The 15,222-nt window shown below is 43.0% G+C and overlaps 1 protein-coding gene across 4 annotated transcripts in view; it reads right to left on the reverse strand.

Moving 5' to 3' along the window:
• Positions 1 to 5,291: 5,291 nt before the first annotated feature.
• The window catches only part of kidins220b (kinase D-interacting substrate 220b), a 33,648-nt gene continuing 23,717 nt past the window's right edge, over positions 5,292 to 15,222 (reverse strand). Inside the window, exons 24-30 of one of the 4 annotated variants that reach the window (XM_038270770.1) lie at positions 14,802 to 15,037; positions 14,387 to 14,509; positions 10,215 to 10,244; positions 7,362 to 7,499; positions 7,186 to 7,284; positions 6,873 to 7,103; positions 5,292 to 6,792 (exon numbers count right to left, since the gene is read on the reverse strand). In XM_038270770.1, coding sequence (XP_038126698.1) covers positions 5,641 to 6,792; positions 6,873 to 7,103; positions 7,186 to 7,284; positions 7,362 to 7,499; positions 10,215 to 10,244; positions 14,387 to 14,509; positions 14,802 to 15,037 — 2,009 coding nt within the window. In that variant the 3' untranslated portion in view covers positions 5,292 to 5,640. The remainder of the gene's footprint in view (positions 6,793 to 6,872; positions 7,104 to 7,185; positions 7,285 to 7,361; positions 7,500 to 10,214; positions 10,245 to 14,386; positions 14,510 to 14,801; positions 15,038 to 15,222) is intronic. The other 3 variants (XM_038270772.1, XM_038270771.1, XM_038270774.1) reach the window with 3 other exon arrangements.

Below are 15,222 nucleotides of genomic sequence, written 5' to 3' on the forward strand. Positions count from 1 at the left end.
AAAACTGAAAACTCATCTTCATTATTATAAAAAATTTTTTTTTTAGAAAATCTTTATTATGCTTTTACCTGTAGCACTTTCGAGATTTTTTTAATTTATTATCATCTATTATGCATTCGGGTCCTCAAAACCTCCACCCAACCTGACATATTTTAGATTAAATTCAACAAAACGTTAAAAAAATATCCCAATAATTTAAGACTTTCAAAATAATTTTGATTTTAATTCTGTAACTTTTAACAATTAAGATCAAATGCGAGACAAAAAGCTGTTGTCTGATTGGCTGGATGTTTTCTCTGACAGCAAACAGAGTAGATTTGCAATCACTAGTTTTTCACTCTTTCCTTATTGTCAGGTTGGTTGAAGCAGTAACTAAAAAAGCTTTCAGATAAAATAGAAAATATGATATTTTGGGTTTGATGCACATTTTTTCACAGACATTTATTTCTAAATGTCTTCTGACTCCTTAATAAACATTCTGCAGTAAGAACTGAACAGAACCCAGGGATGAAGCCACATGGATGAAAAACAGATGATCTGAATGAAGCAGATCTGAAACAGGCAGTTTCATCTTCTCTCTCTCAGGTCTGCAGCTCGGCTACGATCCAACTCTTCTAACATGCAAAACATGAAGGAGGAGAGCAGCTATGAGGCAAATATTCAGTCAGAGGCTTCAACGTTCAACGCAACAACTTCTGACTAATGATGCAGTTTCAGAGTAAAAACTAAATGTTTTTTTAAACTGAGAAGCAGGTTTTAAAGATGGTGGCATGAAAACCCGAGACTACGATTCCTAAGAGAATAAAGATTAGGTTTATAACACCCATGACATAAAAAAAAAAGTCACATTTTTCATGAGGCCTGAGTGAACTTAGTCACTAATCAATGTGAGCAAACCTCAGCAGCAGGGGCGGTTCTAGGACCAGAGGTTTAGGGGGGCTGAGCACCCAGAGAGCTGTCTGGTCAGGCTGTTGTAATAATGTTAGTATGGGAAATATTAATTATTACCAATAGGTGGCGCCAAACGACTATAGAATGTATGTTTTATCCAGTGCAGAAGGTAGATCTTAGAACCTCCGATTAGATTCTGATAAAAGTACAAAGTTGGCATCAGTATTTTTGTAGTTCATTTATTACAAGTTGCCAAACATAAAAGATTAATTTCACTGTTTTTTAAACATATTTTTGAAACTTGATCAGTGTGTTTTGTTAATAACTGACTCCATTATTCCCTATCACATCCTATCTGTTCTATTCAGTTTATTTCTATAGCTCCAATTCACATCATGTCATCTTTCCAGTTCACCAGATCATCCAGTCAGATTGATTCAAAGTTTTCTATCTAAGGAAAACCAGCTGATTGCATCGACTCATTGACTCTTCAGCAATCCCTCACACTAAGCATGCTGGTAGCGACAGTGGAGAGGAAAAACTCCCTTTGAACAGGAAGAAACCTCCAGCAGAACCAGGCTCAGTGTGAGCGGCCATCTGCTGAGGCCCACTGGGGTTCAAGGAGACAGAAGCAGACATAGAAAAAGAAGCATAGATACAAAAGGCAACTGTCAACCAGCTCCACAGGCGGCCCCGTCCAGGAAACACACAGCCAGGCAGACGAGCTCCGAGCCAGCTCCCATGTCAGAGGATGAAGAGAGCACATCCAGTTAGTCACAGTCAGAGAAACAGGACTACACTGGAAAACAGGCCAAGCTCCAACATCTAGAAACAAAGGTGTTGATGGCAGCAGCACAGCTGATATTTCTCTCCAGGATGGAGTCATAAATCATAAAATAGATTATAAATTCAAATAACTAGAAACTAAAAGAAATTGTAGCAATTTACTGATGATTCACTAAATTTAAATATTGATAATGAGTTGTGGTTTTGAATATAATCAAACAAACCAATCTCAGACACATTAGAGCTAGGGATGCACGATATTGGGATTTTGGCCGATATGCCGATATTTTAAAACTCATGTAGCCGATAACCGATATCGATACCGATGTTAAAGCTGGACAAAAATAAGTAGTCATTGAAAATAGCAGTTTTGTTATCCATTTCTGACACTTTGAAAAACAATAAACTCAAATATATTTTCATATGCTGATATCAAATAGATTTTTAAAAACGCGGTATCGATCTATTTTACTTTCAAAATCTCGTGAAATTTCATCGTTCTGTTACAAACTCGTGATATTTTGCAAATTCTTGTGAGATTTTGTTAGTAAAATAGATCGATACCGCGTCAATATATCAACATATAAAAATATGGCAACATTTGGTGAATTTTCGGGGGATTTCGTAGCATAACGATGACATATAGCAATATTTCATTAGTAAAAGAGATTGATATGGTGTTTTTAAATGGCAATATATCAGCATATGAAGATATTGGGATATTTTAATGGATCAATATTTTTTCCCTCGTCTTTAGAAGTTTTTAAGTCTGTAAAAAAGAAGTTTTTGAGGAAGAAGAAGTAGTATATATATTTTTTTTAGACTTTAGAAACTCAGAAGCTGATCAAATATCGGGTTAAATATCGGTGGGGTGGCCGATGTCCGATATTCAGTTTTAAGGCCGATACCGATAGGGGGACGATTATATCGTGCATCCCTAATTAGAGCACCTGAACATTTCACCAAAAAAACAATCAATAGGTGCAGAAATCTGAGATTTCAGAAACACCTGAACGCAGCGTTTTCCTCAAAGCCTTGGTCAACATTTTAGTGAAGGAGCTTCATCTGGTTTGTTCACTTGTTTTTCTTTTTGTATTTCTGACTAACCAGAACATATTTCAGGGGTCCTTTGATTCAAATCAGGGTTGCTTCAAAAAATAGGCTAAAAACGCCAAAGTTCAGCAGGATGTGGGAAGAGAAGGAGGCGACCCATAAAGGCAGCAGGAAGCAGGATCTGTTTTGCACATCCACGTTTTATTTGTCATTTTTTTTTCCACAACAGAGTTACGTGACCACAGCACACGACATCATCTTAAAAACACAGGTTTACATTTTCAGGATGTGGATTCATCAGTCTGGCTTTTATTCTGAAGGGCCAACTGTTACTCCTGGGCTTTTTAAAGCCCCAGTTCTCTGTTAGACAGCAGGAATAATCAGATTTAAGGTTTTTCTTTCTTCATTGAGCGTAAAATGTTTCTAACTTTGCTTTTTTTGACATAAAGAGATCTGATTTATATTTTTGTCACAATATGTAAGAATCAACCCAGCTTATATTTTATACTCTGCTTTTATTGAGGTTTAAACCCATTCCTTTAACGATGAAATGAATTATAACATATATATATATATATTATATATTATATTATATATATTATATTATTATATATATTATATATTAAGATAACCATTGAACTGCCTTTATAACATGTGATGCTTAATAAATCAACCGAATCGAATGGAAACGTAAAATGTTTTTACCCGCCTGTTTCCTTTATTTTACAGATTAACAGCTATGAAACTAAAATAAGCCTTAAATGTTTTTATTTTTTAATTAGATATATTTTTATATCCTGAAAACAGAGAAGAGTTTGTAAACATACATATTTCCCAATCAGTTCAACCTTTTCTGTGTTTATCCAGATGGGAGGAAGCTAATAGCTAATGCTACGTGTTTCCTTGATTATGGCGCCCTCTGCTGTTTGTTCTTAAAAACCAGCCTTAAAATGAGAACATCTAATACCTCATTTACACTTTTTAAGGAAAAGTCCGATCATATTCAGAATTCAAACTTCTGAAAGTTCTTTAAATCTGAAATGATTCCATCCTGTTCAATAAATGATCAGTGTTTTTAATTCATAGTAATTTTCATGTGAATGTGCTTTACTGGAGGCATCCATGTTTGTCAAAGAACACTACTGCCACCTACCGGTTAGTGACGTCACGGTGCGGTATCGGCTGTTGATCAAGTCCCAGTGCTGTATCTGGTGTTTGTCACAACGCGCTATTATCCAAGTCATCTTGAAAACATTCTTCTACCAAATGTTGGCTACATATTACGGGTTTTTTCTCTGGCCAGAAGTTCGATGGCTCCTGGCTCCTCCCTCCCTCTTTAGGCTACGTTACTGCAGGCCTTGATGCTCAATTCCGATTTTTTTGTGAAATCCGATTTTCTTTTGGTGCGTTGCCGTATATATTTCCAAATATATGCGACTTGTATGTGATCTCCAGTGTGAACTGCATTCATACAGCTTAAGTGTCTCGCATGCGCAGTAGAGGATGCAATGACGTCACAAGCCAGCGTGCTCTGCCTTTACAGAACTAAACATGGATGTAGCGCTGGAGCGCATCTAGCGATCTTTCCCAACCTTAAAACCTCAATCTTTTCAAGATGGATAAAAAAATACTGCTCTCTGCATCATCATCTGCCATGTTTGTTTGTTTTTCTTGCTGCTTCTGTGTAGCAAGACATAGAAGAGTTAGCTTTGTCGGCTACTAATGGCGTTCAGGTCGGATGAATGCGACCTGGCCTTTCAGAAACAGGTCGCATAAAAAAAAAAACAGATTTGTTTTGTTCAGACTGTTATGAAAAGATCAGATACAGGTCGCATGTAGTGGGGAAAAAAATCGGATTTGGGTCACTTCAGGCTGCAGTGGGAACGTAGCCCAAGTTGGCGATCCAACGACCAACCCGTCCGTGGAGGATCAGGAATCAGAAAGGTGGAATAACTTTTTTTTTTCTCTTTTACCCGATGTATTCCAGCATCCAGCTGCCATGCACGTGGGCATTGTCAGTTTCACTATAGCTCTGGTGAATTTCAATGGTGAAGTCCTCTGGAAATCTTCAATAATTGTTGTTGATTGCAGATGTGTCTAGTAGTTCCCATTGATTTAGCTTGTAAAGCGGGGAGAATGGCGCTAGGCTTACCGCACCGTGACGTCACCGCTGGAAGATGGCAGGAGGGAGGGGCTACTATATTTGGACAAAAATGGCCGCTCCGAGTAGCTTTATTTTGTTACTGATTAACGCATAATTAGTTAAATAACTGCAAACATATTAGTTTTAGGTATAAATAATGATCTATTGATTATTCCAGAGAACGGTCTGAGCACGGTCACCACGGTAACTGTTGAGTATCAATGGAACGCTGTGAACTAGACCGTGTGAGTTTGCGTGATTCCTTGAGAGTTATATTATCGTTGGCGAGGAACCGTGCTAGCCTAACGCGTAAAAGGAGCTCGGATCGGTTTCAGGGAATTCGTGGAAATGGGGCATAAAGATCCTGTTGAGCCTCAGAATAAAAACCAGCTGAGAATGAAGCACCATCATCCACAAGTTTAACACCAACTTTAGTTTTTTATTTCATTTTTATTTAAGCAGGAAGTCCAGGAGGCGACACCTGGTCCAGATAAGAGCTTAAAATACTGACATCAAAGACGCCTAAAATCTAAACTAGCAGCAAATTTAGGTAAAACTCTGATGAGGAGATAAACATGCTAAGCTAACGGGATCGCTACGATGAGGCGAACGTCACGACAGCATGCAGCGGAGTTTTTTACGTCAACACGAAGCCTCAGCTGTTCCACACGTGCAACTACAACTACGACTACAACAGCTAACTGATCGACTCCAGCTTCTTTCAGGAGGCGGAGCTTCAGCGACTCTATTTCGTTCTCGCCGTGAGCTCACAGGATGCTCTCGCGCTCCTCGCCGAAGGTGACGGTGTCGGAGGTAACGGCGCAGATCTCCGGCGGGTCTCCGGGTTTCAGGCCTCTCTTCAGGTGGACCACGCGGACGTTCTCGTTGTTGGGGCCTGGCCTGGTGGCGGTGGTCGTCGGCGGGATGATGACGTCGCCAGTGGAGGTCTGGTTGGAGGAGGTGGAGCCCTCGGCTGGTGGGTGGGGCCGGCCGCCCTGCTGGGCGTTGGTGTTGTTGTTCAGGGTGACGTTGCTGGGCGTGCGGTTGAGGTTGTAGCTCCTGGAGGAGGTCCAGCTCTCCTCGGGGCTGCTGGCCAGCAGGCTGCACTGGTCCTCGGAGCAGATGGACATGCGCGCCACGGCCGGGTCCTGAAGGCCGCTCAGGCTGCTGGGGAGGCCGCGCTTCCTGCCGGCGCTCTCCTCGTCCAGCTCGATCAGGTTGGCCCTCTCCAGCTGAGACAGGTCGGCCTCCTCGTCCTGCAGCGAGTGGTTGGGAGAGCTTTCGTTGGAGCGCACGCCGGAGTCGGACGAGTCCTTCTTGTCCAACATGGCGTCCGACAGGTAGTCCTTCCCCTTCAGCGCCAGCGAGCCGCCGGGTAGCTTGGGGTCGAGCGGCTTCTTTCCGTCTTTGGGCAGCAGAGGGTTGTCGGACTCCTCGGACTCCTCGTCGTCGCTGGTCAGCTTCTGGTAACGCAGGCCGCCGCTGGCTTTCAGCTTCAGGTCGCTAGCGCCTTGGAACAATCCGCCGCGCTCGGCGGACAGCTTACGGGTCAGCAGGGACCTGGACGAGCCGGTCTTCTCGTCCTCCTCGGTGATCGGATCGAGCGAATCTCCGCCGGAGTTGAAGTCAGTGGCGTCGGCCGCCAGCTTGGCCCCGCCTCTCTTGTTGAAGGACTTGCGTCCGTCTTGCTCTGCGCCGTCCTTATTCTTGTCCCCCGTTGATGATGTCATGAACTGCCCAGGCTGAGGCTGGACGGGCTTCTCGCCGATGCCGCTCATCTCCAGCTGGGCCATCTGGGCGATGTACTCCTGGTAGGCGTTGCGGTACTCGGCCTGCTGCTTGTCGGTAAGCTTGCCGATGTCATTCGACGACTCCTGCGAGTTCAAGCTGGTCATGCTGGCGGTCCGGTGAGCGCCCCCCTGAGGACGGATGGTGATAGGACGGTTAAACAGGAAGCTACCGATGTTACCCTCCAGGACGGTTCTAAGGCGTCCCCTACCGTCCACTGGACGTTTCCGTGCCGCGGCGCCTCATCCAGCCCCACGCCACTCAGCTCCTCAAAGCTCAGGTTGAAGCTGTACATCGGCGACCCGTCCGCATTGCTGGCTCCGGCGTGCGGCGGCGCCATGGCCCGCCTCCCCACCTCAGTGGGACCCCCCACCATGCTGCCTTGCTCACTGGCGGTTTCCTCGTGCAGCACCTGACTCTCAATGTGACGCATTTCCAGAATCTGCGGCAGAAGGAAGAAGAAAGGTTAAACCCGGCGCTGAACCGGCTTCTAAAACACCTGCTGGACGGCGGCGCGTCCTGACCGTGGCTCGGAACAGCTGCCAGTCGCCAAAGTTCATATTCATCTCCTTCTTCAGCTCGTCGATGTTGCACTGGGACAGAACTCTGCCGTTGATGTTGGCCTGAGGACAGAAGGTCAGAGCAGGAACGTTAATCTGCAGTCGGTTCTGCTGCAGCCGGACGAAGCCGCGCCACCGACCTTCTTGATGGTGGCGGTGTACTGAGCGATCATGCTCTGGTCGATGCCTTCGGTCTGCCGCACACGCTCACAGACGCCGTCCGTCGTCATGGAGCTGAGGAGGATGGCGGGAGAACCCGACACGACCGACGCCGATCCCTGCGGACCGACACAGACGGCCGTTAGAAAGCGGACCTCATGGCGGGACGACCAGAACGTTATGCCATCTAAACCAGTCACTAACGAAGCAGCTACACAACCGGGTCAGTAGGTTCAGGATTTCATTCCAACTCAAATCTGTGATCAGGATCAATTAGAGCCTCAAACCAAAGGAAACAGCATCATGCAGACAGTGGGTGGGTCTACAGAAGCAGTCACAGCAAGGGGCGGGGCCTAACGTCCCGCATTAGTACTATTAATAAAACACAATGTATTTCTCTTAAAAAAGGAGCACATTTAAAATAAATAAAGACATTCTAAATATAAAATAAATCCTATAAGACATAAAAATGTCGACACGTGAACAGTTCATTTAATTGATTATTGTTTTTATTTCGTCCTGAATATCTTTTCTTTTTTAATTTGGCTTCTAAAACAGAACAAATTAAAGCAGCTCTGTGTAATGATACGTTCGTAATGACCGTAATGTCCTGCAGCGCGTTTAGAGCAGCTGAAGCAACGCCTCATGGGCTTCAGAGCATCTGAGGCGTTTCAGAAGCAGCAGCTGCTTGAGTTGGAAAAATTTTATTTTAGCTGCTGGACGCGCCGCATCAACCAATTAGAGAAGCTGATCTGGAAGCTGGCAGGGAGTCAGACACAGCGCTGCTGATGCAGAGCGCTATGATCGCTCCTCTGAAACAGTTTATTAACGCCTAAATTAACTTAGATTATCCAAACCTGACGGCAAAACATGTTTGATTTTATTATCCTGGTGCCTGCAGTTTGGATTACGTACGTGGAAAACGCTAACATCTGCCGCGAAGAGGCGAGCGGGCCTGATGCAGCTGATGCCAGTTTTTCCCAGTTTTCAGGAGGACTTTCTCACTTAAAAATATATTAAAACTACTTTTTACTCACTGATCACAGTAAATATAGCCACCATTGCTACAGGCAAAGAAAGGATAGGGTAGCTACGCCCAACTAGCCTCGTGAGACCGTCCTGATCTCGCGAGCTTTCAAGGTTTCACTCGCTAATCAGTCTGGAGACTCTCCGTTGAAGAAAATTTGGAGCCGTTCACCAAACGAACGTCCAATCAGCGTTGGCTTTGAGGCGCAACGAGAAGCGCAACAGTTCAGTCTAAAGAACATGGCGGCTTCAGCCGATGAAACTAGCGTTAGCGTGGCTATCCAGCAAGCTTTATCGGAATTACAGAGTATTTCTTCACTGAAAGAAGAGCAAAACACTGCTCTGGAGGCTTTTCTCAGAGGAAAAGATGTTTTTGCTCTTTTCCCGACTGGTTTCGGCAAGAGTTTGATCTATCAATTGGCTCCTCTTCGTCGTCGCTCTGTTAGTACGTCATATGCTTCGTTGATCTGATTGGTTTATTTGGCCCGTCTATCACCAACATAGGCCAATCAGCTAACCAGTATTTTCGCCCCTTCCCAAAATTACTACAACGGAGCAAATCCATCTGGCGGAGTCAGGTCCCAACATGCATTAGACCCACTTTTCGACCGTGCAGCTGGAGCAGTAAAGATTCTTCAGCCACGCATCAGAACTAAACTTGTACAGGCATCGAAAATGAAGCAACACGCGTGTTTTTGCTGCTCCTGCTGGTGCAGCCTGAACGTAGCATAATGCTACGTTCAGGCTGCACGCAGCAGAGGCGGCAGAAGCAGCTAGTTTACGTGCAAAGTCAATAGTTAATGCGCATCCAGGCAAATTTCTTTGAATCTGGATGAACTGACTGCACAGATGAAGTTTTAAGGTGGACTTTCTCACTTAAAAACATTAAAACTACTTTTTAACCCACTAAGAAAGAAAGGATAGAGTAGCTCCGCCCATCGCGCATCAGACCCACTAGAGCAGCAAAGACGCTTCAGCGCCGCATCAGAACTAAACTTGCACAAGCATCAAAGATGAAGCAGCACGTTTTTTTTTTTTTGTTGCTTCTGCTGTTGGCGATGTGAACGTAGCCTAAGTTTTACTCACCAGGGGTACTGCCCCCTATGTTTTTGGAGAGTACTGCACCTACAGCCGGTATTAACGTCATTCTTCTCATATATTCTTTAATATATTTTACATTAAGCTGCTTCTTGGCTCAAAGTTAATAAATATTGCTTTAATAATTTAATCCTGATTTAAATGACGGCTGTTATCATTTGCATGTTGTCTATTGTGTGGAGTCTGCCCTGCACGGTTGTCGGTTCAAGCCCTGGTTCTGGCTTTCAGTGTTGTGTCCTTAGACAAGACACTTCACCTGCTTTCCCTACTGATAGAGGTCAGAGGGCGCGGTGGCGCCTGTGTACAGCTGACATCACCAAAGCTCTATATAACTACAGGCCAATTATTAATAATACTGAGGAAAATGAAGAAACAAATCTATGTTTATGTTCATTTTGTCCCTTTTCCTGCACCATACTTTTCCCCAAAGAGGTGAAAGCGGTTTTCCAGAGTGAGAGGATCAAGGCACAGGTGAAGGTGCAGGTTGTCGAGGCAAGGTGCATGCTGGGAGTGCTGGGGTGCCATCTCTGTATGTCCACAGGACCTTCTGTCAAAAAGTGTTTGAAAGTTTCAAATGAGTCTAATTTAAAGGATTGTTTGACGTTGAAGCTGCTGATTGGTCAGGAGGACGAGCTGCAGCTGATCGCTAACGGTGACCAGTTCTGTGGACATACAAGTAACGGGTGGGGGGGTCAGGGAAAGTTCAGTACCTGCTTCCTTTTAAAAGATGAACTCTTAGACTGCAGACAGAAAGAAGGACAGACAGACAGACAGACAGACAGGCGAGGGATGGAAACATCAGGACAGAACCGACAGGATAACAAACATCAGCAGCTCTGATCAAAACCCACAGCAGAGAGAAATGGAGGCGGAGCAGCAGAAGAAGAAGAAACTGAAGCTCTGATGCTGCAGATTCCGACTGAATCAGGAAACACAGAGAAGCGGCCATCTTTCTTCAAAACCTGCCTGAATCAACTAGCCGCACTTCTCCATCATGTTTAGCCCACAGCATGATGCTGCCCTACCATGCTGAACAGTTGGTGCTGTAACTTCAGTATTAGAGCCTTGTCAGATCATTTGTATCTCCTTAAATGTCTATTTGTTCTAGATCTAGAGGAAAGAACCAATAGCAGGTTCTAACACCACTGAGGAGCCATCAAGGTTAAAACCAGTATAACACCACTGTTATGGGTGCCAGTAAAGCCAGTTAAACTTCCTCATGTTCCATCAAAAGGCTTCCTGCAATGCTACACAGATTGGGCGCCATAAGGCATGGTAGTGGCAGCACCATGCTGAGGGGCTGAGTCACAGCTAATGATTCTGGTGGTCCATAGACTCAATGAGGTGATGCAACAGAACCAGAACCTGTCAAGCTTCTGGAGCCGACCTTAAAGGAAAAGTCCGATCGGCTTCAGAATTCAAACTTCTGAAAGTTCTTTAAATCTGAAATGATTCCATCCTGTTCAATAAATGATCAGTGTTTTTAATTCAGAGTAATTTTCATGTGAATGTGCTTTACTGGAGGCATCCATGTTTGTCAAAGAACACTACTGCCACCTACTGGTTAGTGACGTCACAGTGCGGTATCGGCTGTTGATCAAGTCCCAGTGCTGTATCTGGTGTTTGTCACAACGCGCTATTATCCAAGTCATCTTGAAAACATTCTTCTTCCAAATGTTGGCTACATATTACGGGTTTTTTCTCTGGCCAGAAGTTAGATGGCAAATCCTCCCTCTTCAAGTTGGCGATCCAACGACCAACCCGTCCGTGGAGGATCAGGAATCAGAAAGGTGGAATAACTCTTTTTTTCTCACTTTTACCCGATGTATTCCAGCATCCAGCTGCCATGCACGTGGGCATTGTCAGTTTCACTATAGCTCTGGTGAATTTCAATGGTGAAGTCCTCTGGAAATCTTCAATAATTGTTGTTGATTGCAGATGTGTCTAGTAGTTCCCATTGATTTAGCTTGGAAAGCAGGGAGAATGGCGCTAGGCTTACCGCACCGTGACGTCACTGCTGGAAGATGGCAGGAGGGAGGGGCTACTATATTTGGGCAAAAATGGCCGCTCCCATTCAGTGATCATGCAGAAAATTATTATTCTTATTTCTTTTAACTGATTAACGCTAAATTCATTAAATCACAGTCAATGTTTTAGTTTTAGGTATAATTAATGATCGATTGATTATTCCTTTCTGACCAGACTTTTCCTTTAAACCATCTGACCCAGTGCGTTTAGCTCAGGTTCTGTTCGGATGTTTGGGCCACATGCAGGTCAGAGGACATTTTAAACAATTAGATGTCTTATGAAACAATTAATGTACATAGAAATGATGAATCAAAAAATTTAATGTAATAAACTAAAACTAAACTAAAATAAATGTAAAATCAAAGATCAAAATATTAGATTTTTTTTAAATATCTATTCAAAAATAATATAATTTCTCCACTTAATAAACAAATATAATGCGATTTCTTTTTAAAGGGTCTCCAGTCTGTTCCATTGGTATTTTTAGGGTCAAAGGCTGAAACTTATGGAAAGCTGTTTCATTCATAATCAAATAAAAAGAAATGTTTTAATCAATTATTATTACATATGAATAAAGGCATCGTGTTTTGTTCAGAGCTTCAACTCAAATAGCAGAACTTTAACCTCCGTGACCTGGAATGACCTGGAAGCCGTAGGAAGACTGACTGGGTTCATGTTTGACCGCAGCTCTACAACCGCAACGGTCTGCTTGAAGTTTGGGGACAAAAAAATGGACGTAACAAAACTTTACAGAATGGTTTAAGGTTGATATGCTAACAGGGATTTGTGCAAGCTAAAGCGTAGCTGGATTTAGCATGACGGCTAACTGCTAAGCTAGTGACCAGAAGCAAGATGTGATCTGTTGGTGACTAAGTGCGTAAAAAGCAATAAATGAAATCAGTAAAATGAAAATGTGTCTATCTTAGCTTCGTGTAACATGGTAGCGGAAGCTAATTGGGACATGCTAACTAGAATCTCGTTGGAATCTTCAGTCCCTTCACAGACCTCTAAAGCAGAGCTGCTGTAGCTACCGGATCTGCTTCACGCCAGTGACGTTACGCTACGTGATTGGCTGAACTTTGCCACATGATGTAAAACGTTTCGGTTGCCCTGACAACGATAATAACATGCCGAGTCAGGAGCATCTGTAGCGTTAGCGTGTCTAATGACCGATTAAGTTCTACCTGATTGATAACAAAACTGAAAAAAATCTGTTCTGGTGAACAAAGTAACTGTTAGACCGTGATATAAAGGGGGAGAGCTGGGTAGCGCTGTGGCTAGCTGTGCTTAGTAGCAAACAGGTTAGCCTCTTTTAGCTCGCTCAGTTAGCCACATTAAGCTACACTACTTTTAAATGTATGTCAACAACAACCGTTCGTTTTCTACAAAGGGAATAAGTGTTTTATTTGTCTAAAATCTCTACGAAAGTCATTTTTTAAGATGCTCCATTTGTCCTTCCTGTCTTCAGATCTTAATAAAAAGAATAAAAATAAGCTGAGACTTTTTTGTCACCTTGTTAAATAGCAGAGCTCAGTCTGTCTGTAATTTCCTTCAAGACTGACAATTATTACTTTCTACTTTCGGCTACTTTAGATCGCCAATGAAATGTAAAATAAAAGCAAATATAGGTTATAATATGTTTAGACTCCAAAAAGAGATTTGATCCTTAAGAAACGGGTGCGATACATTTTGTCCGAGTGGGGTTGCCATATTTGACGTATCTACACCGCCTCCACTTCATTCAAAACACCATTATGAAATAAATATGGAAATCTCAAAATAAAAAAGTATAAACATAAATAAAATAAAAACAGTTTGATTGAAATAAATCCTAAAAGAAATCACATATGAAATAAGTAACACAAAAGATTTTAAATTAAATACTTACATCTTAATGAATAAGTATATGCTGAAATTAAAACTTTTTGAAATAGATAAACGTTAATATATTTTCTACATAAATAAAACGTAAATAAAGTAATTAATAAATGTCAAAATAAATACATGAAAAACAAAGATAAAAATAATAAAGTATTAATTTTATATGGATTTTTTAATGGAATATTTATTAAACAATGTTTTTATAAAAATATTTTTTTATTTATTTGACTTTAAAGAAAACTGTTCTCTGACCTGAGTGAAGGGGTGGCCCCCCCACCTTCTTCAAATCAGACAAAATTAGTGTCAAACGTTTGTGCCGCTTTCATTTTTTTACAGTTTAAAATTATATAATTAGAGGTTAGCAACTTATAATTTATATGAAATTCAGAGTTTCTGAATGAACAAATGTTCACTGACCTTTGATGACCTCTACAAACTATTAATATCATTTAAATGATAGCAGTAGAAAAAATTTATATATTTTAAAATATGCATTTTTAAATTTTTAATATTTTATATTTGAAATTAATTTTAAAATTTTATATTTCTGTATGGCAAAAATTTCCATTTGTAGTGCTATCATTTCAATGATATTAATATTTTGTAGAGGTCATCAAAGGTCAGTTAACATCTGTTTTAGCTGCACAAACGGAGCCGAGTTAACTGACCCCCATTTCGTCTAATTTGAAGAAGGTGGGGGGGCTGGTTGACCTTTGATGACCTCTAGAAATATTTCTTTATATCTTTAAAATCACAGCGGCACAAACAAATTTTTGTTGCACGAATGTTTTACACTAATTTTGTCTGATTTGAAGAAGGTGGGCGGGGCCAACTTCACTCAGGTGAAGCTCTGATCTACAGCCTCGGTTAGCGTTAGCGTTGCATTTGGTTTGTGTCATTTTATGTCAGAGTTAATCTCTGGTGACGCCTGACATCGCTATCGACTCTCCGGGTTCCTGCTGCTCGTACTTACGGGTCCAGCGGCGCCGGCGTCTCTGCTGAAGGAGGTTTTAGGAGGCGGCCGTAGATGAAGATGTGGAGGGAAGGAGGCCACGAACGGGCGTGGCAGATGGTAAAGATGGTGGGAGAAATATGGCTGAGGGATGGGGGGGGGGAGAAAATCAAAATAAAGTTCATGGAGGCGTTTGAACAGAAAATAAAAACTATGACCGGTGAATCTCTGCCGTGTCAGAGCCAAAAACGCAGCTGATTGGCTGTGAGAGTCGCCCTTGCAGGTGATTGGTCGAGGCAGCAGAGATTCGCCGTCAGACACAGGAATTAAAATCAACCAAAATGAGCAAAAAAAGATGATGAACGAAACCAAAGCAGGAGGTCACATGGCGTGATGACATCACCGAGGCGATGGTGGGCGGGGCCTGTCCACTCACCCGGTTGTAGAAGGGATGCTGCGGGCCAGCCATGCCGCTGTAGTAGCTGCTGTGAGGCTGCGGGGAGATGATGCCCCCTGCTGGCGGGTTGAAGGGCCCGTTGAAGGAGGCGGAGGGCGAGCAGGTGGACGACACCTGGCTGTAGACCGAGGTGGGGCGGGGCTGGGCCTCCTGCAGGGGGAGGGCCGGGTAGGTGACCCCGCCCATGTTCATCTGCTCCCGGGCTGCGCGGACATCTGGATCGGAACAAGAACATCTGGACTGAACCACAGCTGAAACATCTGTGGGAGCCAGAAAAGCTAGATCCGGATCCAAAAGCATCTGGATCTCAGAACCGTCTGGTTCAAATCGCTCAGGAAATAGGATTGTTTTTAAATATTAGAAACATCTAAAGGAAACATAGAAAAGAACCAGAGGAACA

The sequence above is a fragment of the Cyprinodon tularosa genome, unplaced genomic scaffold (assembly GCF_016077235.1).
Source record: "Cyprinodon tularosa strain WSP-4 unplaced genomic scaffold, ASM1607723v1 ctg777, whole genome shotgun sequence".
Taxonomy (NCBI): Eukaryota; Metazoa; Chordata; class Actinopteri; order Cyprinodontiformes; family Cyprinodontidae; genus Cyprinodon; species Cyprinodon tularosa.